Genomic DNA, 24,445 nt, shown 5'->3' on the forward strand with positions numbered 1-24,445 from the left:
CTTAGATGAAATGGACACATTTATTTAAATAACTATATAAATAGCCATTAAAAAAAGAAATGGCCTGGGCTGACCCCGTGGCTCACTCGGGAGAGTGTGGCGCTGGGAGCGCAGCAGCGCTCCCAGCCGCGGGTTCGGATCCTATATGGGGATGGCTGGTGCACTCACTGGCTGAGTGCCGGTCACGAAAAAGACAAAAAAAAAAAAAGATAACATTTAATAAAAACGACACAGAAATAAATTTAAAAATTTAAAAGCCCTATCTATATCTACTAAGAAAACTATGCACATTATCAAAAATCTTCCCCAAAAGAAAACTCCAGGCCCAGATAGTTGCACTGGTGAATTTTATCAGAATATTCAAAGAAGAAATAAACAGAATCTCACGTAATTTTTTTTAAAAATAGAGAAGGGGACATGCACAACTCATTTTATGAAGACACCATAACCATAACCCTAATACCAAAACCTGACAAGGGCACTACAAAAGAGAAAATTACAGACCAATATCCCACTTGAATATAAATACTAACATCCTTAACAAAATGCTTGCAAATCCAAGAATATATAAAAGGAATCATCATGACCACACAGGGTTTACCCCATGAATGCAAGATTAGTTTCACATTAAAAAAGCAATCAATGTAATACACCATAAACATAATAAAGGAGAAAAACAATATGACCAATTAAATACAAGCAGAAAAAGCATTTGACAAAATTCAGCACCAGATAAAACTCTTGGAAACCAGGAATAAAGGTTATTTCCTCAATCTGATAAAAGGCATCTATAAAAAACTATAATATGATGAATAACTGAATTGTCTTCCCTAATATCAGAAACAAGACTAGGATGCTCATTTTAACAGTTACATTCAAGACTGAACTGGAGGTCCTCGGCTTGTAACAAGGTAAGAAAAAGAAACAGTCTAAAGTTCAGATAGGAAGAAGTAAAACTGACCCGGTTTGCAGATAACAGAGAAAATCACAGGGAATCTGCAACACTAGAACTAAAAGTAGTAAGTAAGGTTAGCACAGATACAAACCTAACATATAAAAGGCAACTGTATATGAGCAGGAAATAATTGAAAAATACAATTTTGGAAAAAAACCCTCCATTTATAACAGTGCCAAAAAACATAAAATACTTAGGAATAAATCTCACCAAAAACATCCAAGAATCATACTGAAAAAATACAAATCATTGAAATTAAAGAGGACCTAAATAAACAGAGACATACCATATTCACAAATTAGATAACTCTATATTACTAAGGTGGCAATTTCTCCAAGCTGACCTACAATCAATGCAATCCCAATCAAAATCTGTTTTTCTTTGTAGAAGTTGACAAGCAGATTCTGTAAATGCAAATAATCTAAAATAAACAAAGTGGTTTTCATAAAGATAAACAAAGTTGGAGAATTCACCCTATCTGATTCCAAGACTTACCATAAAGTGACATTAATGAAGACAGTTTGATACTGTAAAAGATAAAAATCAAGGACTAGAAGAGAGCAACCAGAAATAGACCCACATGTACATGGTCAATTGATTTTCAAAAAAGATGCCAAGGCAATTCAATTATGAAAAGAAGAACTTTTGCACAAATGGGGCTAGATAACTAGATATCCATATGAAAAAACTGAACATCTATCCCTAACTCACACCATCTACAAAAATTATCTTCCAATGGATCACAGACCTAAATGTAAGAGCGAAAACTATAACATTTCTAGAAGACAACAAGAAAATAATTTCGCAAGTTGAGCCCAGAATACTAGTTTGAAGAGGCTCCTGCTGGCCAAATCTGAGAAAATTAAATAAAGAAGGACACTAATGGGTTATATCCCATTAAATAAAATTGGAATCCATGAATCTGTATTTATGATTTTTTAAAAGCAAATAAGTAAATAGATGGGGGAGAAGGGAGGGTGCTTCCTTAAAATGAGATGTAGACTGAGAAATGCAAAATGAGTGGTGGAGTTAAAAACATTAGTTTGCAACTAGCATTGTCAAGACTGGTTTGGTCCAAGAGTTACCCATGAATGAAAAATATAGAGGGGTAAGTCTTATGAGAAGTAGGATATATGCATGTCTCAAAGCATCTCCCACATCACTTATTAGTTGTGAAGAAAAAAAATTGGCATTATACTATGGGGAGACCAGACAATCAAAATTACCATCACCAGTGAAAGGCAAATGCGCACTGTATACTCACATGTGACATGACAGCCTGAGAACAGTCACTGCAGGAGTGTTCTGGCCAGAGGCATGTCACCTGAGTCTTGTCATGAGGAAACGTAAGACAGACCCAAACTGAGGAACATTCCTCAAACGCGTCAATGTCATGAAAGACAAAGAGAGCTTGAGAAATTGTTCCAGATTAAAGGAGACTAAAAGTACACATCGACTATATGCAGTCCATGAATTCTGGGCTGGATCCTGTACTACAGGGCGAGAAAATGCTACAAAGGACATTAATGGGACAACTGACAAAACTGAAATTGGGCTACAGATTAAAAATAAAAGCACTGAAGTTGATAATTGTATTACGGTTATACAAGAGAACATTCCTTTTCTTTAAAATGTAAACTGATATATAAAGAGGTGAAGGAATTTGAAATGTACCACTTATGCTCAAATGGTTCAGAAAATAAATAATATATATATGTATAGGAAAGAGGGAGAGAATAAAAAAAGGCAATGTGGCAAAATGTTCAAAATGTTTTAAAAAACTGGTGGATCTGGCTAAAGGTACACAGGAGAGGACAACTTTTCTTGCAACATTTGCAGAAGTAAAAATTCATCACGAGAGTTTCAAGATGGCGGTGGCTGCGGCGGTTGGCGCGGAGTAGCTGAGGTGGAAAAGGCGGCCACTGGGCCTTAGGCAGCCGGGAAACTTGTGGACCTTCCTCGTGCCGTCTCTTAAGGGAGGACCGCTGCAGGTGGCCGGTCGTGGGGGCTGACTGCCACTTTGCCCTTGGCAGGAGAGGCTGCCTCATTTACAGGCAACAGCTTTGAAGTATGGAGCAGGAAAAGAACTGTTTCTTAGCTGCAAAAGCGAGTCTCTAAATAGGGAACATGGCGCCAGGGCTGCTGTGGATGCAGCCAGGATCCCGGAGGCCGGGGCCACGCTGAAGGTGGCCAGCTGCCCTATTCATGATTCGAGGTTTCAGGCCGGCATAAAAGAAGATTCCTGGGAGCGCCCGAGCCGCGCCGCGGGACCGAGCGAGCAGCCCCAGGCGGCGAAAGCCGAGAACAGGGAAGGCGACAAACCAGAGGCAGAGAGGGAGCGCCTGACCTGGCACAGCCCTGTGAGTGACCCCCAACCCGGCCCGGCTTGGGGGCTGACGCCCACCCGGCTTCCGCCTGCATCACCGGGCCACTCACCGCCCCCGGGGCTACCTCCATTTTCTCAGGTGGTGGCAGCTCCGACCCGGCTCAGCCAAGCCTGTCCTCCTCGCCCAGCTCGACTCCTCACTGAGCCTTCCCACTTGCTTGCCCTGGCGCGGGGCTTCCCGGGGCCTGCGGGCTGGCCTAACCTCCCTCTCCCTCTGCAGTTCTCCGGCGGGGCTGGTGGCGTGGGGAGTCCCCGGCCAGCGTTGGGAGGGCAAGGAAGTACAGGTGGGGCCAACTGTCGCTCCACCGCACCCTGGGCTCCGGCCCCTGGTAAACTTCCTGTTACTGGGAGGCAGATACCATCTCTGCGGCCACCAGTTCTGAAAAACGCCTAACCGATTTCTGGTTAGGAATAGTGTGGTTGGAGAGGTCCCAAGTCCGCTTGAACCTGCCGGAGAGCTGACTGTGGGTGGGCACCGGACTCGGTCCGCACCGGGGGAATACAAAGGTGAACCGCGTGCTGTGGGCTCCTCCCCCAAGGAGCTCACGCTCTGGTGTGGGAGATAAGACAAATACACAAATAACCGCGATACCATGAGGAAGGTGATAAGTCCCGAGAAAGATCTACACAGTGCTACAAAGGCACCCAGAGTGACCGGTCATCTGTGCCTAGCAGAAACCTGGTAGACTTCCTGGGCGAGACGGTGCCGAACAGGGTCTTGAAGGCCCAGCTGATAGACGAGGGTTGCAGAAGACACGTGCCAGCCCAGCCCAGTGCGCACAGAGCGGGGAGACATCCAGCTAGGGAGGCAGAGACTTGACAGAAACCACACACCCTGTGGGGTCGCCACTGCACGATCCAACAGCCCGGGCCAGATTGCACGGAACAGGGAGAAGTCCTGCACGGGAAGTGAAAGCTCAGCAGAGATCACACGCCCTGTGGTACGTGATCCAGCAGCCCAGCAGAGTCCAAGCTGACCATAGAGGTGGCTCCCCGGAGAGGCCCAAGACCTGAGGCAACCATACACACAAGGCACTAGAGGCCAACTGAGCAGTCACGGAGGGAGCCATACCAAATTGGCAAACACAGCAACATCTTAGTTAGTCAACAGACTCAAACCGGTGGACTGTGAAACCCCCTGCCACAATGAATAAACATCAAAAAAAAGATACCAGAAATACAAAAAATCAAGAAAGTATACCACCAAAAGTTAATAAATCTCAAACTCTAGATCCTATAGAACAAGAAGCCCTTGAAATGACTGACAAGGAATTTCAAGTGATAATTCTAAGGAAACTGAATGAGATACAAGAAAACTCAGCTAGACATCATGATGAAATGAGGAAAAGTATACAGGACCTGAAAGAAGAAATGTACAAGGAAATCAATGTCCTGAAAAGAAATGTAGCAGAACTTGCTGAACTGAAGAAATTATTCAGCGAAATAAAAAACACAATGGAGAGTTTAACCAGCAGGCTTGTCGAAGTTGAAGAGAGAATCTCTGAACTTGAAGATGGGCTGTTTGAAATAACACAAGCAGACAAAAAGAAAGAAAAAAGAATCAAAGACATTGAAGAAAATCTGAGAGAGATATCAGACAACCTTAAGAGCTCAAATATCCAAGTCATGGGTATTCCAGAAGGGGAGGAAAAGGGAGATGGCACTGAAAACATATTCAACAAAACAGTGGCAGAAAACTTCCCAGGTACAGGAAAAATCACAGCTCTTCAGATCCAGGAAGCTCAACGATCTCCAAATGTATTCAACCCAAAAAGGCCTTCTCCAAGACATGTTATAGTCAAATTGGCAAAACTCAGAGACAAAGAGAGAATCTTAAAAGCTGCAAGAGAGAAGCGTCAAATCACCTATAAGGGAGCCCCAATCAGGCTAACATCACACTTTTCATCACAAACCCTAAAAGCTAGAAAGGAATGGGATGATATTTTCAAAATACTAAAAGACAAAGATTGCCAGCCAAGAATACTCTACCCTACAAGGCTATCCTTCCGAAATGAAGGGCAAATAGTATATTTCTCAGACAAACAAAAACTGCGGGAGTTCACTACCACACGACCACCCTTACAAGAAATCCTCAAGGGAGTAAATGGGTTTGGTTCCTGAAAAATAACAACCACTGCCATAAAAACCCAAGAAAAATCAAAACCCACTAGTATAATAAAAATGGCATTCATGAAGAGAAAACAAACAAACAAAAAATGCTATCTACAACCTAAGGAACCAACAAACACAGAAAACAAACAGTAAATCAGAAAGCAAGGAACAAAAGACACCTAAGACAACCAAACAACCAATAAAATGCTAGGAATAAATCAACACCTTTCAATAACAACTCTTAATGTAAAAGGCTTAAATTCCCCAATCAAAAGACACAGACTGGCTGACTGGATCAAAAAGGAGGACCCAACTATATGCTGCCTACAAAAGACCCACCTCAACCATAAAGATTCACATAGACTAAGAGTGAAATGATGGAAAAAGATTTACCATGCAAACAGAAAAGAAAAACGAGCTGGAGTAGCTATTCTTATATCTGACAAAATAGACTTTAAACTAAAAACCATAAAAAGAGACAATGAGGGACACTACTTAATGATAAAAGGACTGATCCATCAAGAAGACATAACAATCATAAATATGTACGCACCCAATATTGGAGCAGCCAGATTTATAAAACAAACTCTATTAGACCTAAAGAAGGAAATAGACACTAACACCATAATAGCAGGGGACCTGAACACCCCACTGTCAATATTAGACAGATCATCTAGGCAAAGAATCAGTAGAGAAACACAAGATCTAAACAAGACTCTAGACCAATTGGAATTGGCAGATATCTACAGAACATTCCATCCAACAACCTCTGAATATTCATTCTTCTCATCAGCACATGGATCATTCTCCAGGACGGATCACATATTAGGTCACAAATCAAGTCTCAATAAATTCAAAAAAACTGGAATTATCCCATGTATTTTCTCAGACCACAATGGATGAAAACTAGAAATTAATAACAAACGAAACTCTGGAAACTATACAAACACATGGAAATTAAACAGCATTCTACTTAATGACATTTGGGTCCAAGAAGGAATCAAGCAGGAAATCAAAAAATTTATTGAAACTAATGAAAACAATGATACATCATACCAAAACCTGTGGGATACTGCAAAAGCAGTATTAAAGGGGAAATTTATTGCATTAAATGCTCACCTCAGAAGAATGGAAAGATGGCAAGTGAACAACCTAAAGACCTTAAAGACCTTAAAGACCTAGAAAAACAAGAACAATCCAAACCTAAAGTTAGCAGACGGAAAGAAATAATTAAGATCAGAGCAGAACTGAATGAAATTGAAACCAAAAAAACAATTCAAAAGATCACTGAATCAGAAAGTTGGTTTTTTGAAAAGATAAATAAAATTGACAAACCATAAGCATGGCTAACAAAAAAAAGAAGAGAGAACACTCAAATAACAAAAATTAGAAATGAAAAAGGCGATATTACAACTGATTCATCTGAAATACAAGGAATCATTCGAGACTAGTATAAACAACTATAGGCCAACAAATTTGAAAATCTGGAGGAAATGGATAAATTTCTGGACACACACAAGCTACCAAAACTGAACCATGAAGACGTAGAAAATTTGAACAGAATAATAACAATAAAGGAGATTGAAGCTGTTATCAGAAGGCTCCCAACAAAGAAAAGCCCAGGACCAGATGGATTCACAGGAGAATTTTACCAAACATTCAAAGAGGAATTGACACCGATTCTTTACAAACTATTCCAAAAGATTGAAACAGATGCAAATCTCCCAAACTCATTCTATGAAGCAAACATCATCCTGATACCAAAACCAGGTAAAGATATAACCAAAAAAGAAAACTACAGGCCGATATCCTTGATGAATATAGATGCAAAAATCCTCACTAAAATACTAGCAAACAGAATACAGCAACACATACGTAAAATTATTCACCACGATCAAGTGGGATTCATCCCAGGGATGCAAGGTTGGTTCAACATATGCAAATCAATAAATGTGATACACCATATTAATAAACTCAAACACAAGGACCATATGATCATCTCTATAGATGCTGAAAAAGCATTTGATAAAGTTCAGCACTAATTCATGACAAAGACCCTCTATAAGTTAGGTATAGAGGGAAAGTATCTCAACATAATTAAAGCCATATATTCCAAACCCACTGCCAATATCATCCTGAATGGGGAAAAGCTGAAAGCTTTTCCTTTAAGAACAGGAACTAGACAAGGATGCCCACTCTCACCACTCCTATTCAACATAGTGTTGGAAGTACTAGCCAGAGCAATCAGAGAAGAGAAGGAAATAAAGGGCATCCAGATTGGAAAAGATGAAGTCAAATTGTCCCTCTTTGCAGATGACATGATCCTATATATCGAACAGCCTAAAACCTCTACAAAAAAACTCTTGGAATTGATAAATGATTTCAGCACAGTAGCAGGATACAAAATCAACACACAAAAATCAGTAGCATTTCTTTTCTCCAATAGTGAACATGCAGAAAGAGAAATCAAGAAAGCCTGCCCATTTACAATAGCCACCAAAAAGATAAAATACTTAGGAATTGAGTTAACCAAGCAGGTGAAAAATCTCTATAATGAGAACTACAAACCACTGCTGAGAGAAATTAGAGAGGATACAAGAAGATGGAAAGATATCCCATGCTCTTGGATTGGAAGAATCAACATAGTGAAAATGTCCATACTACCCAACGTGATATACAAATTCAATGCAATCCCCATCAAAATTCCAAAGACATTTTTCTCAGAAATGGAAAGAACTATCCAGACATTTATATGGAATAATAAAAGACCACGCATAGCCAAAGCAATGCTGAGCAAAAAAAATAAAGCTGGAGGCATAACACTACCTGACTTTAAGCTATACTACAAAGCTATAATAACCAAAACAGCATGGTACTGGCATAAAAACAGAAACACTGATCAATGGAATAGAATAGAGAATCCAGAAATCAACCCACACACTTACTGCCATCTGATCTTTGACAAAGGCACCAAGCCTATTCACTGGGGAAAGGACTGCCTCTTCAGCAAATGGTCCTGGGATAACTGGATATACATATGCAGGAGAATGAAATTAGACCCATACCTCTCACCATATACTAAAATCAACTCAGAATGGATTAAGGATTTAAATATACACCCTGAAACAATAAAACTTCTTAAAGAAAACATAGGAGAAACACTTCAGGAAATAGGACTGGACACAGACTTCATGAATATGACCCCAAAAGCACGGGCAACCAAAGGAAAAATAAACAAATGGGATTATATGAAACTAAAAAGCTTCTGCACAGCAAAAGAAACAATTAACAGAGTTAAAAGACAACCAACAGAGCAGGAGAAAATATTTGCAAAATATACATCTGACAAAGGATTAATATCCAGAATATATAAGGAACTCAAAGAACTTTACAAGAAAAAGCAAGCAACCCAATTAAAAAATGGGCAAAAGAGCTAAGTAGGCATTTCTCTAAGGAAGATATACAAATGGCCAACAGACATATGAAAAAATGCTCAACATCACTCAGCATCCGGGAAATGCAAATCAAAACCACACTGAGATACCATCTAACCCCAGTTAGGATGGCTAAAATCCAAAAGACTCTGAACGATAAATGCTGGCGAGGTTGTGGAGAAAAAGGAACTCTCATACATTGTTGGTGGGACTGCAAAATGGTGCAGCCTCTATGGAAAATGGTATGGAGGTTGCTCAAACAATTGCAGATAGATCTACCATACGACCCAGCTATCCCATTGCTGGGAATATACCCAGAGGAATGGAAATCATCAAGTTGAAGGTATACCTGTTTCCCAATGTTCATCGGAGCACTCTTTACAATAGCCAAGAGTTGGAACCAGCCCAAATGTCCATCATCAGATGAGTGGATATGGAAAATGTGGTACGTCTATACAATGGAATACTACTCAGCTATAAAAACGAATGAAATACTGCCATTTGCAACAACATGGATGGACCTTGAGAGAATTATATTAAGTGAAACAAGAGAGGCACAGAAAGAGAAATATCACATGTTCTCACTTATTGGTGGGAGCTAAAAATTAATATATAAATTCACACACACACACACACACACTAAAAAACCGGCGGGGGGGGGAAGAAGATATAACAACCACAATTACTTGAAGTTGATACGACAAGCAAACAGAGGGGACATTGGTGGGGGAGAGGGGGGAGGGAGGAGAGAGGGAGGTTTTGGTGAGGGGCAACAATAATCAGCCACTATGTATATCGACAAAATAAAATTTAAAAAAAAAAAAAAAAAAAAACTCTAAATTGTAGTATTTGCTGATTTCTACGGTGTAAATTCTCTCACCATGACCGATTTCAAGATACCACTGTGATATCACTGAATACTGAGTTGGGAGTAGATGCACAAGAAGTCCACTGTTGTATAATACTGTATTTCCACCACACAGATTCAACAGATGTAAATAACCTCGAGAGATATATGTAACAGTAAAATATAATAAAATAATTAGAAAATGATGAAACAAAACAAAACAAAACAAAAAAAGAAAAAAGAATTCATCATAAAATAAAAAGTGAAAAAAAAAAAAGGACTAGTAGAAGAAATAACAAAAAAATATTCCATTACACTTGGGGTTAGAGTCCCTAAACCCACCTATTTCCTATAGATATTTGCACAAAATAATTAATTATCTCTCTGATTCTATTGCCTCGTCCCTGAAATACATCGGGAGTATCTTGCTCTGTGGACTCCACAGGGTTGTTACAGTATGTGGAAAGATGATGAAATTGACCTCAGTTCTGGTAAAATGAAATACAACTGCATAATGGAGTTGGGAGGTACAAGGCAGGAGTTTCAAAATTCAAGTTGCCGTAGGAGAAGAATAAAAAATCACTACAAGGTCATCTTCCTTGCTGTCATACCACTACCTAAAATTCAATTGTGAGAGAGCAGCAGACACACGGCTGCCCCTGCTGCCTCTCACCAGCAGAAGCATGTTCATGGCCACCACCCAGCACCCCCAAGCACCAGGCAGGGACAGAGGGAGCTTGCAGACACGAGCAATGTAAGTGGGAAGTTGGCAAGATGAGAGAGACCTATGCTAGACTCAAACCTCACATTTTTCTAAATCATGGTTTGGGAGAAAAACCCATTTTGGCAATTTCAGAAAAGAATCCACATTTAACTCAAAAGAACCACATCTTACCGATTTGTGATGATGTCATCCCAGACATTCATTGGGTCCATTTTAGCATCTGGATATCTGTTTGTCCAGGTTTTTATAAGTCTCTTAAGGGGAACTTGAGATGATAAATTTCCTAAAAATAGTATTAGAGGGTGATGACATCCACAACTCAATGACAAGGCCAACTAACCAAGTGAGGCCATCACTAATAAATAAAAACTTGGGAGGCAGGTTAGCTCAGTTGGTTAGAATGTGGTGTTATAACACCAAGATCAAGGGTTCAGATCCCCATACAGGCCAGCCACCCAAAAACAAAACAAAATGAAAAAAACCTTAATTCAAATTTCTTGTCTAATTTTTTTAAAAAAAGGTTTGTTTTTTCTTTTACAAAAGGAACACAAATTTATCATCCTAAATTTAATATATTCTGATATTCAAATTCAGTCACTTAAGGGTATAGAATAAAGATGGGGAAATAAACATACATTAAAAAAGGTATTGAAATTCACACACACACATACACACATACACACACAAACCGGGGGGGGCGGGGGAAGAAGATATAACAACCACAATTATTTGAAGTTGATACAACAAACAAACAGAAAGGACATGGTTGGGGGGAGGGGGGGAGGGAGAAGGGAGGGAGGTTTTGGTGATGGGGAGCATTAATCAGCTACAATGTATATCGACAAAATAAAATTTTTTAAAAAAAGGAAGCTGTAAAAAAAAAAAATAAAAATAAATAAATAAATAAATAAATAAATTTCAAAAAAAAAAAAAAAAAAGGTATTGAAAATTAAAATGGTTTACATAGGGCTGCAACAAATTTTCTCAGTGACAAATCTAATCTGAATTGGAATAAGGGTACTTATAGTCTTTGTTTATGTTGTTAATGGGAACACTCACAACTTAGCTTGGAATGCATCACTGTGCTTAATTATGAAATACTGCCCCAGCCCCTGGAGTGGGTGCAATGTTACATTTCTAATATCCAAAACGACCTGGCCTCAAGGGTTTCAGAAAAGGCATTCATTATAATCCTCATGAAACTGAAATTTCACATTGCTAATGTTTAAAGCTTTAGTTTTCTCTTTCTTTTGGTGGAAATCAGTGGTTAGGAACATGAACTAAGAGCAGAAAGCCCTATGTTCAAAATTTGGATCTTTTATTAGCTAAGGCAAGTCATTTAATCTCTCTAAGCCCTTATAATATGAAGAGAAAAAAAAATCTATATCTCATAAGGTTGTTATAAAAACCAGGCAATATGGATAAAGATTAATATAGATCTTGGAAAGGACAAAGCACGTTATGAATGAGACATCACTAATAGTATGTCTTTCATCACTATTTTTAATTAGTTAAGACAAAAACTAAAATTCAGATTTATAACTAAGACATTTTACTTTGCAAAGATGTGCTCTTTCCCTTAGACTCTTGGATGGCCTCCCACAGGCACCGGATAAGACCCACTCATTAGCGGCACAGACATCTTTACGGTCTGGGCACTGTTGCCAACAGCCTCCCTGCCCTCCCCTCAGGACAGGTTCCTGGGCACCCAGCCACAGTGTGACCGCACTGGAGGGGCCACCGTAGCATGCCGTCAGGCAGGGCCACTCAGCCCTCCTTTTTCCACACTCCATTCAGGCCCCTCCTGCACCCCTCAGTCCAGGGCAGGCCCCGCCACCTGTGGTCCAAATGCACATGGGTCCTGCATAGTCACCCCACCACTCTGGAAGCTTCTTCAAGCTAGGCAATATGTTTTACTTTACTTTGCATCCCCAGTGCCTAGAACAGCGTCTGACCATTTAAAACATTTATTTCAATGATTTTTAAATATATATTTATATAACAAATTCAATGCAGTTTCCAACCCATACGTTAAGAAGCATGCACTTTTCACTAAGCAAAAATATCAGATGCTAAAATTCTTCCATAATTAGAAAACAAAAAAATAATGGTTTGTTCAAAAAGTTACCTTGTTTGCTTATAAAGCCAATGAACTCCTGAATTTCTGTTAAAGCTTGCACAGACTGCAATTTAGTGAGTCTACTTCTGTGTAAGAGGACATCAATACTCGAATAATTCTAGAAAAAAGGCATTTAGCATTGTTATAAATCAATTTATTACTTTAAATCTTTAATGTAGTTCTCTAAAACATGAAATATAACTACCCTATAAATGCATCAGTTACCCAGTGTGTCTCAGATTGGTTAATAATTAGGTGACAGAAACAATTAACAAATGGTTTAAATTTCTAAAAAATAATTTAGGTTTTCAATCACACTTTGGTTCAATGAAATCAATAAAATTGATATAATCAGGCTCTCATAGGCTCTATTTGCCACCAGTTTTTTAAAATCACAACATCCTGTAACAGCAATCCTGCCAACTACAAAAGCTTTCTTCTTTGATAAACATCCTTGAGAGAGTACAAATCAACTTCAACACAGTAAAAGAAAAATGAAAAAAAATGAATGTGTATATTTCTGTGATTAACATACGCCAATGATAAACATTGTTAATGACTCTATACAAGACACTGACTTACAAAAAAAAATTTTTTTCCATGAGTTTACTGACTTAAAACTACCATGAAAACAGTACACTTCTGGTAGATCTATCTGTATTACCTGCATAAAGATCTGAATGCCATTGTCAATGTAATACTTGGCTCTGTCAACATCATCTTGCAAGATGTAAAGAAGACTCAGCTCCTGGCTGTAGTGAAGCTCCACAAGAGCCTTCTGCAGCTCCTTGCTCACAGCCTCATCAATGAACGTCAGCAGGGACTGGTCGTCCTCTCCTTGCAGCAGCAACTTCAGCTTGCTGCGCATCATGTAAGGTAAATACACCTCCTAAGGAACATAAAAATCCACTTGTAACTTCAGAAAGCCAATTTGAGTTTTGTCTAATTATTTTATTAATATCCTTTGGTATAATTTCATAGGTCAAGATTTAGAGACAAAGTAGCGATGGCCGATATTTCTAAAATTGTGATTTTAGGTTTAAAACAAGTTCATCTAAAATAGCTCATTTTGTAACCACAAAATATATACATGTTCTATAGAAAATGGGAATTACTTTTAGCTGGAAGACAATTTGGATGTTACATACAAACTGAGGAATTCACAGCACAGCCAAGATAGCGGCAGTGTGGGAGAGAACAGAGTGCCTCGCCCTGGGAGTCTGGCATCTGTGGGTGGCCAGTGACCCAGTGCATCTTCTTGTCATATAAGAGACAACAGGAAATATTCTTCCACGTAGTCAAACCAGGGATGTTAATGTTTATTTTTAAAATGCATCCCATTCATTTTGAAAGAGTTAGCTAAAAGTGATAAGAGACTGAACAGAACTATGGACTTTATGGGGAAGGCAGGTTATATAAATATCCTAATGCTTCACAACTACTACCTTGTTTTGTTTTTTGTTTCCTGGTTTTTTTAGCAGCTGGCTGGTACAGGGATCTGAATCCATGGCTGCACTCTAACCAAATGAGCTAACTGGCCAGCCCTACTTACTACCTTGTTTTTGAAAAGTTTTAAACAATTTTATCAACTGGAAAACACCTGACCATCTAAAATATTTATTTCAGTGACCTAAAAATAATCTGACCTACCTGATAAAATGGCTCACTCCACATTTTATTTAGATCTGGAGGGTTCTCACTGTCTACACTGGCTGTAGAACAGTATTCGAGTGATTTCCACTCAGCAAGGTGGTTGTAACAGTCCAGGGACGCCAGCTCCCAGAAGTCCTTCTCGGCTTCTGTAGGCTCACCATCCACCCACTCTTGTTTATTGAGAGCCTGGCAGAGAAAAGTTAGACCATTTTACAAAGTTGGAAAGAATACAAATGAAAACATATAAAAAAGGAGATAGTGTAACATTCATACTAAGGACAATCATTTTCAGATTTATGGAAAGGTCAGAGTAAAGGGAAGATATTTAGAGTGACACTGAATGGAAGAAAAAAACAAAAGGAACCTTACATAACAAATGAGTATAAAAACCCTATGGGAGGAAGCCATCTCTCCAAGAAACTTACCAAGTAAGACTAAAGACCTTTAACAACCCATAATTTGATTTAAAACAATACTGTGTGTTATTTACTACTTAACAAGTTCTTAAAATGAAAATGAGAATACAGGACTTTGCACACAACTGCAAAGGATTTTAAACCCTGGATTGCTTGTTCAAGGGTCTCATAGTCACAGGCTTTAACACCTGCACCTGGAGAGCCATTGGCAACTCAAAACAGAAGGTACAAAACTAAACTTACAGCCATCATCCCGAAGTCGTCTTTAGTTCTTTACAAATTTTTACTTACTGAAAGAAAACACCTGACTCAAATAGAAAGTGCATAATAACAGCAGACATTGAAATAACACTGTACAGTTTTATAGTACTTGGTGACTTATGCAGTGCTTTGTCTTTTATTCAATGATGTTTTCTTAAAAAGAGTAAGAGATATGACAATAAATATTACACATTTGATTATTATGAAACCATTCTGCTATTAATCTTTGTGTAAAACCTAAGGAATAAAGCTGAAGCATTATCAAGTTTTAAATAATAATGCTAACAGTTTTTTCATGCAGAGAACAGAAGTGCTTAAGCAAATGACATATTTGCTAGAGACCAATTTTACCTCATCATACAGCTTAGCAGCTTCAGAATAATCACTTCTGGCTTCTGCTAATAATGCATTCTGAGTGACTTGCTTTGTTCCTATCGCACTGCTAAAAATACCTCGGAGGACATCATATTCTCCAATTGATCTGTAAAGTCTTTAAAAAACAAAAATGAAAACAAAAGGACCAAATTAATGAACACCCCAATATTTTAAAAGTATTTATTCTAATGATATATTAATTCAAGATGTGACACATTACATTAACTAAAGAAGATATATAAAATGTTATTTTTATTTTGCTAAAAATACAAAATAAAAAATACTTTGATGTTACCTTTAATACCATCATACAGAAGGCAGAAATTATCCTAATGTGCATTAAAAGTGAAATCAGGAAATATAAAAGGTTCACAATGCATAAACCATTTTGTTAAATAAGCTTCTTATCTGTGGGTGACCTAGCCCTACAAAACCCAGAAGCAAGTAAAAAATAATCCTGACCCCACTGATGCCACATTTTAATCTATGTTTTATGGACCATCTCAATTCCACAGACACGTAATTTCCTTGTAGCCTCAACATTTGCTAGAGCATTCATTCATCTCTTCACTGTAACAAAAGATCTGGCTTGACTCCATCAACCAAGCTTCCCCCTCTACGATATTCTCAACTAAGTGTTTATTAATTTTGTTCCCAGCTCCTAGAAATTTCTTTTCCATCCTCAAGTCTACCCAAATTTCATCTCTTCCTAAACCCACAGTCACCTGACCAGCCAGCCAGCCAAGGACTGCCCCTTGCTCGGTTCTGATGCCATGTGGTTCCCTTCCCTGGTGCTCATCTCTTGTGTTTACATAAAAAGGGGTAAAAATCTAATACACATGGCTTTCTCACCGCCCTGATCACAGAGGGTTGGAGGGCAGGTGGTGGTACAGCAGCTCACAGCAAGACTGCAGGAGATGAGACCACTGAGACGTCAGAAAGGAGATCAGCTTCCACATACCTTGCACTGGCCTGCAGGCCCCTGGTCAAAACAGTAACGCTGACATAACAAAAAAAGGCTAAATTATGTTTACAATACCCTGTCTGCAAGAAATGCAAAAATATTACATAAAAAAAGTATGAGGAAGTTTATTTCATAGCAACCGAAAAAAATGTTTGAAGTTTAGGCCCTCAAAAGTTATATGCTCCATTTACCCAGCAGCAGTACACATTACATGGGTTTCTCACTCCCTGAAAGTACTAGACATAGAAGGTGGTACTGTTCACTTACACATCTGAAGCAAGGGGACAAAATGGCTCCCGGGTAAAATCAGCACTAGCCAAGAGGCACTCTGAACTGTCCCAGCTTTTTATCTTGCCTCTCTTGGTACTTACCATCTCTTGCTTCATATCAATTATGTATAAAAGTGCATTTGGGCCTCCTTATTCACAGCTTATGATGGTATTGCCTGTACTGAACATACACAAACTTTTTTCTTGTCATTAATTCCCTAAACTGTACACTATAAAAACTATTTACATAGCATTCACATTGTATTAGGTATTTTAAGTAATCTAGAAATGGTTTAAAGTATATGGACAGAAGTGCATAGGTTGTATGCAAATACTATGTCATTTTATATCAGGGACTTGAACATCTGTGGATTTTGGTATCTGAGTGGGTTGGGAGTGTCTGCAGTCCCAGTGAATATTGAGGGACAACTGTACACACATTTCCTATTGGATCATTAGTTTTATGAGTCTGTGATCAATGTCTTATTCATTTTTGCATTCTCAGTGCCTCACACACTCTTAGTGCTCAATTAAGAAAGATGGGAATTAACTATAAAACAGCTGTAAGTGCAAGGATCCCCTGCCTTTACTTTTACTTCCCAGAATCTAAAGACCTAATCAGTACTATAAAACACAAATTCAAATTAAATTCTAGCCTTAACCTAACATCCTTTGCAGAATTAGATACTGGCTTTCACATGACAAAGCAAAGGTGAGGGAAGAACGAGACAATGCGAAATGGATAACCACAGATGGAACTCATTTCCCAAATAAACAAAGTAACTGTATTAAACTGTTCCTAAAGTTTTGAGTCCTGCTGAAAGTAATAAATCATCCTGTATTCAGTTCAGCAAAGCAGGAAAAAACAAAATGTTAGGAACTATAGTTTTCAGGCCCACTTTACAAGAAACTAAATTTTATGAATAATACTGAGTCCAAAAGACTTTATATTGAAAGAAATTAACAGGTTTAATTAATGCTCTCTTTCCTTGAGCAAGACATTCCTTGTCATGGCAACTAGTCTTAACTTATGGAATGGTACTCAGCCTGAAAGATTTTTTAAAAAATTTCACAGAAGTTCCTATCAATTTTATTGGTTCGTTTTCTGCCAAAACAAAGCCTCGTTTTTTCGGTACTACTTTGATCAAACTCACTGTTCTCCCAAGAGCACCTGATCATGAGCTTACTTAGCAAGTTCCATCCATCTGATGGTGTCAGGAGGGAGGTGGGTCTTCCCTCGTGCTCGCTTGGCAGGTGGCTCTGCAGGTGCCAGGTGAAGCAGTGCCTCCTCCAGAAGGCGGATGCCCACAGGCTGCTGCAGGCTGGCTAGGCAGCCAGCACTCACTGCAGCAGGGTCGAGGCTCAGCAAGTCTTCATATTGGCAGCTGATTTCCTATGAAACCACAAAACATGAAGCTGTTCAGCCTGTGGTACTTGGGCCATATTTTCACAAGTGAATAACTGATTTCACTAAACATCAAAGGAAGTTTTAACATAAGTAGTGATATCACCAAAAGTTTCTCTGTGTCATTCTATTAACAAATTTTTCCTCAATATTCAATTTGCTCAAAGGAGGAAATGACATTTTATTTTTACACTTCTAATTCAGGGATTAATTTAAAGTAAGAAAAACACTAGGAAAATGTAAAGATTCACACACACACACATTTTATATGTACAAACAACAGTTGTGACTTCCAGGAATATTTAGCCTGACCTGACAAGAAAAGCAGTTCAAACACAAAGATTTCATATCCAATCACCAAAAAAATGTGTGTATTCATTCATTCTACGCAATCTCTTTTTTCCCAACTTTTTCCACCCAGGCTAACTTATTCAAGAATATTTGAATAGAGGGTTTCAGGAGTTATTATAATGAACTTTACTTTTTAACTCTCAATTTGACAGTCCTATATACATCAAAGTACTGAAAAACCCCAAATTGACATACAGAAAAACAAGAATAGTATTGACAGCATTTTCACTAAAAAACACTAGCATGTGTGCACATGGGTTTGTACGTGTGCGTCTGTGCACATGCCTCGTAAAGACGGACCCTCCACGTCTGCACCAGCCCCTTCCCATGCCCCTCACAGCTGCACCACACACTCCATCTACAGCAGGTTCTGCTCTAGTATTAATGAAGAATGTAACCCCCCCCACAAAGCAACCAAACAAAACTGTGACCCTTAGAAGGAGCTAATGGTACAGAAAAGGAAATCCAAATAAAATTCTATTTCAAATAATAACACAGCAAAGGCTCGGTCTTAGTTGAGTTGTCAGATCTTGAGACAACACCACTCTAATTTGGAGGGAGACCCACCATAAGACACAGAATACCTTTAAATAAGCATATTTTAAATTTTCATCACGTAACCTACATCATTCCATAAATACTTATCTTTTTGTTTCAGATGCTATGGTAAACACAGTGTTGTCCCTAATTGCAAGTAGATTAAGATTCATTTGTCCTGTGTGTCCAACAGAAGTCTTATATGAATAAATGACTATGACTGGGATATCATTCCTTTACACGTGAATGTGTGCATAATTTAAGTGAGTTAAGTTTTTTTTCAAGAAGATTGACTATTCTGCTCAATCCTGTTTACAGTACCATTTTACTTTATAAACAATGATGTGCTGAGTAAAAGATCAACTTTCAGTGTAGTCATCCTCACAAGAATCTGTGAATACTGAACCGAGTGTACTTTGACAAGGAAAAAGCACAGATCACAGGCCAGGAGAAAATCATCACAGCAAACACTGCAGACAGCAGGCATGCTGTGCATCAGTGCTGCTCACTGCATGGCCAGCGGCAGATGGCAAACTTTACAAGTTATTTATGCGCTCAAGGATGGCTAATGACTCTACAACAGCAAGGGAAAAAAACTAGTTTTTTAATAGATAATGAATCAAACTAGGAATTAAGATTTTAAAAATCACTTCAGAATACAATGTAAAGAAAACTTATTCTGAAATATTGGCTGACTCAATACAATTACTCAAATCTTTTTGCCTTTAGCATGGCCAGGAGAAAAACAATGAAGGAATTCTACCTATAAATTATAAACCAAGGAAAATAAGGCTAATATATAAAAAGAAACTATACTTACAGTTTCAAGCTACACCAAAAAGAATAAAACAGGAAAACTAAGTACTTCATTTCAGAGAATTATCAACCCAATTAGTTTATAAGCCAATACTACTGATAAACAATATTAAAGAACATAATTTCAAAATTACTTCAGGGAGGTTACGAGATACAAAAATACTAAAATGCGTCAAAAAGATTTGCCACTAGGGAATGTGTAGTAATCTATATTTTTTGAATGTCACAGAAAAAGTTTCTTACATGAAAAAAACATCTTCTGATAAGTATTTTTAAGCAGTACCTAAAGGACTCCTACATTAAACTCTTTGCTCAAATAGTACTGCCTCAGGGAGGACTTCTGTGACTACCGCAAATCAGTATCTGTGATACACAAAACACGGCCCTGATCAAGGTACACAGCCTGCTTCATACTACCCTACACTACTGTCATACTTCTCTATTACTCAAGTACTGTGACATTTACGACTACCTTCTGTTCTGTTCTGTACTTGTCTGTGGATTGTCTGTCCCATCTAGAATGTTAGCTCTACCACTCAGAACCAAGCCAGGTGTGTGCTCAGCCAACACCTCTTGAGGGCAGTCAGGAGGCAGGAAAAAATTTGATTACAATACTACAAAAGGAAAAACTAAACAAAATGCAGGTTTAATCAAAACACTGCAGGGACTGGCTTATTACAAAATAAAACGCTTTTATAATAAGTCTGATTCTAATTATTCTGTCATATATAAGAGTTTTGTTTGTTTTGTTTTGTTTTTCGGAAAAAAATAAATTACATCTACCCATTTGGGAAGAGGTAACTCAGTATATCCACTCTGTTAAACACTTTGTTATCTTAAGAGTTTCAACTTGGGAGACAAAGTGATGATATATAGTCATGAGAAGCCAAAGCAGACAATGCGTATTTTATAAAGAAAGTGTGTAGACTTTTACCTGGATACAGGAGACAAAAGGTGGAAAGAAAGAGAAGGTGGTATTAAGAAAATAATTGAAGTCTTGGAGCAGCTTTTGAGTGATGCTGTTTTTTTCAGATATCGTCTTAAATTTATCCATTTCTTTCAGAATTCCAGAAAACAAGCTGCTAAAGAGCTGTTTTGCAATTATTGGGTCTCTCTGGGAAAAAAAAAATCAAAACAGAGGCAAATTAGGATCTGAAGTAAAAATGCAATAATTCACCAATATTATCAGAGCTGTATTGGAAAATATCAATTGTTGCAAACATATCTCAATTCTATTTAGAAAGTTTTAACAGGTGTTGACAAGGGGAGTGTGTTTGGAATTTAACCAAATATATCTGTTTAAAATATTTTATACAAACATGGTCTGAGAGACAAATTCAAAAGCTGGCTTAATACATAAGCATACAGCTTATCTCCTGAGATGAGTTTCCTCTTCAAAATAGGGCTAACAGAACAGAGGGCTTTGATGAACATTAGCCAACTTAATGCATGCCAAGTGTCTAATGCAGTGCTTGATAAGAGCTCAGAGGAAGATTAGATTAGATTTTTAGGTACAATTCCAATGTCAGCATCATGGTAAAGCTTAAAATAACTGATGAAACTAAGCAAAACACCAATTTTAATTTTCAAAGTTCCATCATCATGACCATTTAAACTATCAGCAGTTGCTGTGGGAATGTAAAAGCACATCATGATAACAAAGGACTGTCTTGTGGTGAGTTACAGGAATCTAGACAAGGGACCAAACACACACAGCATGCACAAACGAATGCAGTCAGAGAACACCAGTGTCCTCCTGTCAGCACCTGGTCTGAATACTGCACCAGTTACATAAGATGTCACCATGGGGGAGCTGGGTGAAGGATACACAGATGATACGAAAATTCCTGTCCATCTATGATTACTTAGATTAAATACAAAGGTTAAAAAAACTTAAAAAAACAGTAAAGGGCTATGCAGATGAAATTTATTATTATAATCAATATTAATACTGGAAACTTAAGTGCAATAGAATATAAGGCATTATATTTCATTACCTAGCACAATGTTATACATATATATAGGTACATATGTGTGTATATATATATGTATGTATGTATATATGTACGTATTATGTGTGTGTGTGTGTGTGTGTGTATATATATATATATATATATAACAATAGTCTTTTCGATTTTTAAAATTATTTCATCAAAAGTCAAGGAATCTCAATGAAGCCTTATATCCTGTTTTTGTCAAAGAACTCAGCTTGAAAACTTCATTAGCTCTCAACACTTTATTCTGCACCCTAATGGCTTAGAAAAATATTTCCAGTCCTCTGTTATTAAGTGAATTATGTGAAAAGGAAGAATATTGATCTCACTGATAAATTTTGTGTAAACAATGAGATAAGTGGCTGAGCACCTCAAAGTTTACAATAACTTTTTTTACACATTACTACATTCTTATTAAAGTTATCATATAACAAAAATAGATTTCACTGTCTGATTTGATAGATGGAGACCCTGTGGCTCAGAGCATTACCTGACTTGACACAGACACCCAGTTTTAGGGCCAAGTTCCAGGTAACTTAAGTTAGTCTTACCATGTGAAAAGAAGTCATGCCAAAGCCAGGACTTGGAACAAGATCTTTAAACCAAGCCTACTGTCCAGGACAAATCAACACCTCACTTTGACTCAGACCCCTGGAACTGTAAAGAGAGGCTTTACTCTGTCAAAAGAACACACAACAAGGACGTACTTGGGCCACGGCCTGCAAGGGGGCAATGAGGCTGCTGTGCTTAATCTGGATGTCAGGAAGGTCTCCGTGACGGTAACTTCTGTACAGGATGACCTGGGCGTCCTGCTTCATTTTTAACTCACTCTTGATCTCCTATATTCACCAGAACCCAAGAAGGAAGATTAGAATTCTTATCTAAGAAAATCAGTCGTGCATGAGACATGACATTGTCGGGTCGCACCTTTAACGTAAAGGTGAAATGCAGATGACTGCCACTGACAGTGGATTAGTCACTGTGCTTTACCAATGGCAGACAATAGATCCTAAACAAAATCACTATGGCAGATGAGCAGTGAAAAGGCTATTTAAATGTGTATTACTGAGTAATCTGGATATTCATAAGATCAGAAAATTTGATTCCAAACTTTTTAAAAATATAGATTGGAGGGTTCCTTTTTAATTCCTCTAAGAATAAGTCTTGGCCACAAGATGGCCTTGGGTGTGATGGCCATGGGTGCCTGCTATCTTTTGGAGTGTCTGACCGCAGCTGTCCACTTGCCTTCTGGCGCCTGTTGCAGGCACTCTCCAGAGGGGCACTCCACCACAGCTCCTAACACAGGTCTTCTAGACATGCTCATCACTTGGCACATTCTTACACTGCACGTGTGTGATCTCAGCCCACCTGTCTTGTCTGCCCTGCACACTGGACTGCAGCTCCATGAGGCTTACCTTCTGCTCACCTCTGCACAGCTAGCACCTAGCACAGTGCCTGGCATTGAGCACATGCTCCAGAAGTCTCTGATCAACAAATAAATGGCCTTCTGATGTCTGATTACCTCTCTGCCATTCCTGATCAGGTCAGCAGCTTCAAACCTGAACGCCATGTCAGAGGGATGAATGCAGGACCTCACCCAGCGGCTATCCTGCGTTTACCAATTATTATAGAGTCCTTCTTCCCATCAGGCCAAAATATCTCCCTGCAATTTGTACCCAACAATCCTGGTCTTCTCCTCCTTCTACTGACCAGAACACGTTAGTTCCTTCAGACATGCCTCGTTACATTCCACGGTTAATCAGGAGCCCAGAACTACTTCTCTAGGGAGCAAAGAGAACGCCTTCCAGCAGCACCGGCCAGCGACCTGAGCAGGGGAGGGTCTTGGACATGTCCTGATTTTGGACCCCAGTCTTCAAAAGAATGGTTATAATTACAGAGACAAGAAGATGGCCATCTTCTTCCCACAGAAGATACAGTGGAACCATTCAACCACTTCCCACTTAGATTTGGAAGTTCTTAAATGGCTGAGGATTTAAACTGAATTAGAACCATGACACGGTTTTTATTCACAATTTATCCTAACTTTCTTGAAAATTCTGTCATAGTTAGTGATTTACAAGCAAAACTGAAGCTATGTCTAAAAAATTCTTTCATTAATTCCACATTTTTGTATATGTTTAACTACTAACTCATATTTGTGTCTTCACTCATAGCTTCTGGTGGAGGCTCTAGCCTGTCTGGCCGGTATGTTCATGGTAACCCTCACTCACACAGTGCTGCCTCTGTGATTTTGTTTTGTAGACCAATGTTAGAACCAAGATCTGACAGGAAGCTGATTTCCTTAGTACATTTCCTATGATATAAAGCTGATACTTCTAACCAATCAAATTCTTGAAAAAGATACAAACCTCCTCTCGTTTTTGTTCAGCAACACCTTTTCTGGTGTAAATCAAACTGAGTTTTTCTCGGTCCTTTAAGAATCGTCTGCGTAATCTCAGTATTTCTGCGCGACTGTCTGTGGCTAGAGACGTAAAGCAGGTTTGGTTACAGACGCCACACACACCTGGCCTCACCTCTCCCAGAATCCCCTTAAGAGAACATGAGGTCATTTGCTTACCTCCACTTTTTAACCTTTACTTAGTATTTTCTTAAAGACTCAAGCCTAAGAGGAACAGTAGAGGCAACAGCTAACAATTCTGGAAGCTAGAGAACAGAAGTGCACAACTACCTTGGCCAAACCCCAGCTCAGCAAGAGAGACCAGGATCAGGACAACGGTCATGGGAAGGCGCAGAAGCGAGGCCGCGGGGGAGAGGCCCCTCCAGGGAGGAAAGGAAGCAAGGCTGCAGCAGGAAGCACAGCTCTGTG

General features: G+C 38.7%; 1 protein-coding gene across 1 annotated transcript in view; it reads right to left on the bottom strand.

Annotated features, from left to right (window-relative positions):
- PRKDC (protein kinase, DNA-activated, catalytic subunit) overlaps window positions 1-24,445 on the bottom strand; it is a 174,966-nt gene that overhangs the window by 29,895 nt on the left and 120,626 nt on the right. Inside the window, exons 60-68 of the mRNA XM_063079108.1 lie at window positions 23,988-24,100; window positions 22,326-22,457; window positions 20,559-20,738; window positions 17,703-17,908; window positions 15,259-15,397; window positions 14,228-14,416; window positions 13,242-13,466; window positions 12,587-12,695; window positions 10,630-10,741 (exon numbers count right to left, since the gene is read on the bottom strand). Of these exons, the coding sequence (XP_062935178.1) occupies window positions 10,630-10,741; window positions 12,587-12,695; window positions 13,242-13,466; window positions 14,228-14,416; window positions 15,259-15,397; window positions 17,703-17,908; window positions 20,559-20,738; window positions 22,326-22,457; window positions 23,988-24,100 (1,405 nt within the window). The remainder of the gene's footprint in view (window positions 1-10,629; window positions 10,742-12,586; window positions 12,696-13,241; window positions 13,467-14,227; window positions 14,417-15,258; window positions 15,398-17,702; window positions 17,909-20,558; window positions 20,739-22,325; window positions 22,458-23,987; window positions 24,101-24,445) is intronic.

The sequence above is a fragment of the Cynocephalus volans genome, chromosome 15 (assembly GCF_027409185.1).
Source record: "Cynocephalus volans isolate mCynVol1 chromosome 15, mCynVol1.pri, whole genome shotgun sequence".
In the NCBI taxonomy this organism is placed as follows: Eukaryota; Metazoa; Chordata; class Mammalia; order Dermoptera; family Cynocephalidae; genus Cynocephalus; species Cynocephalus volans.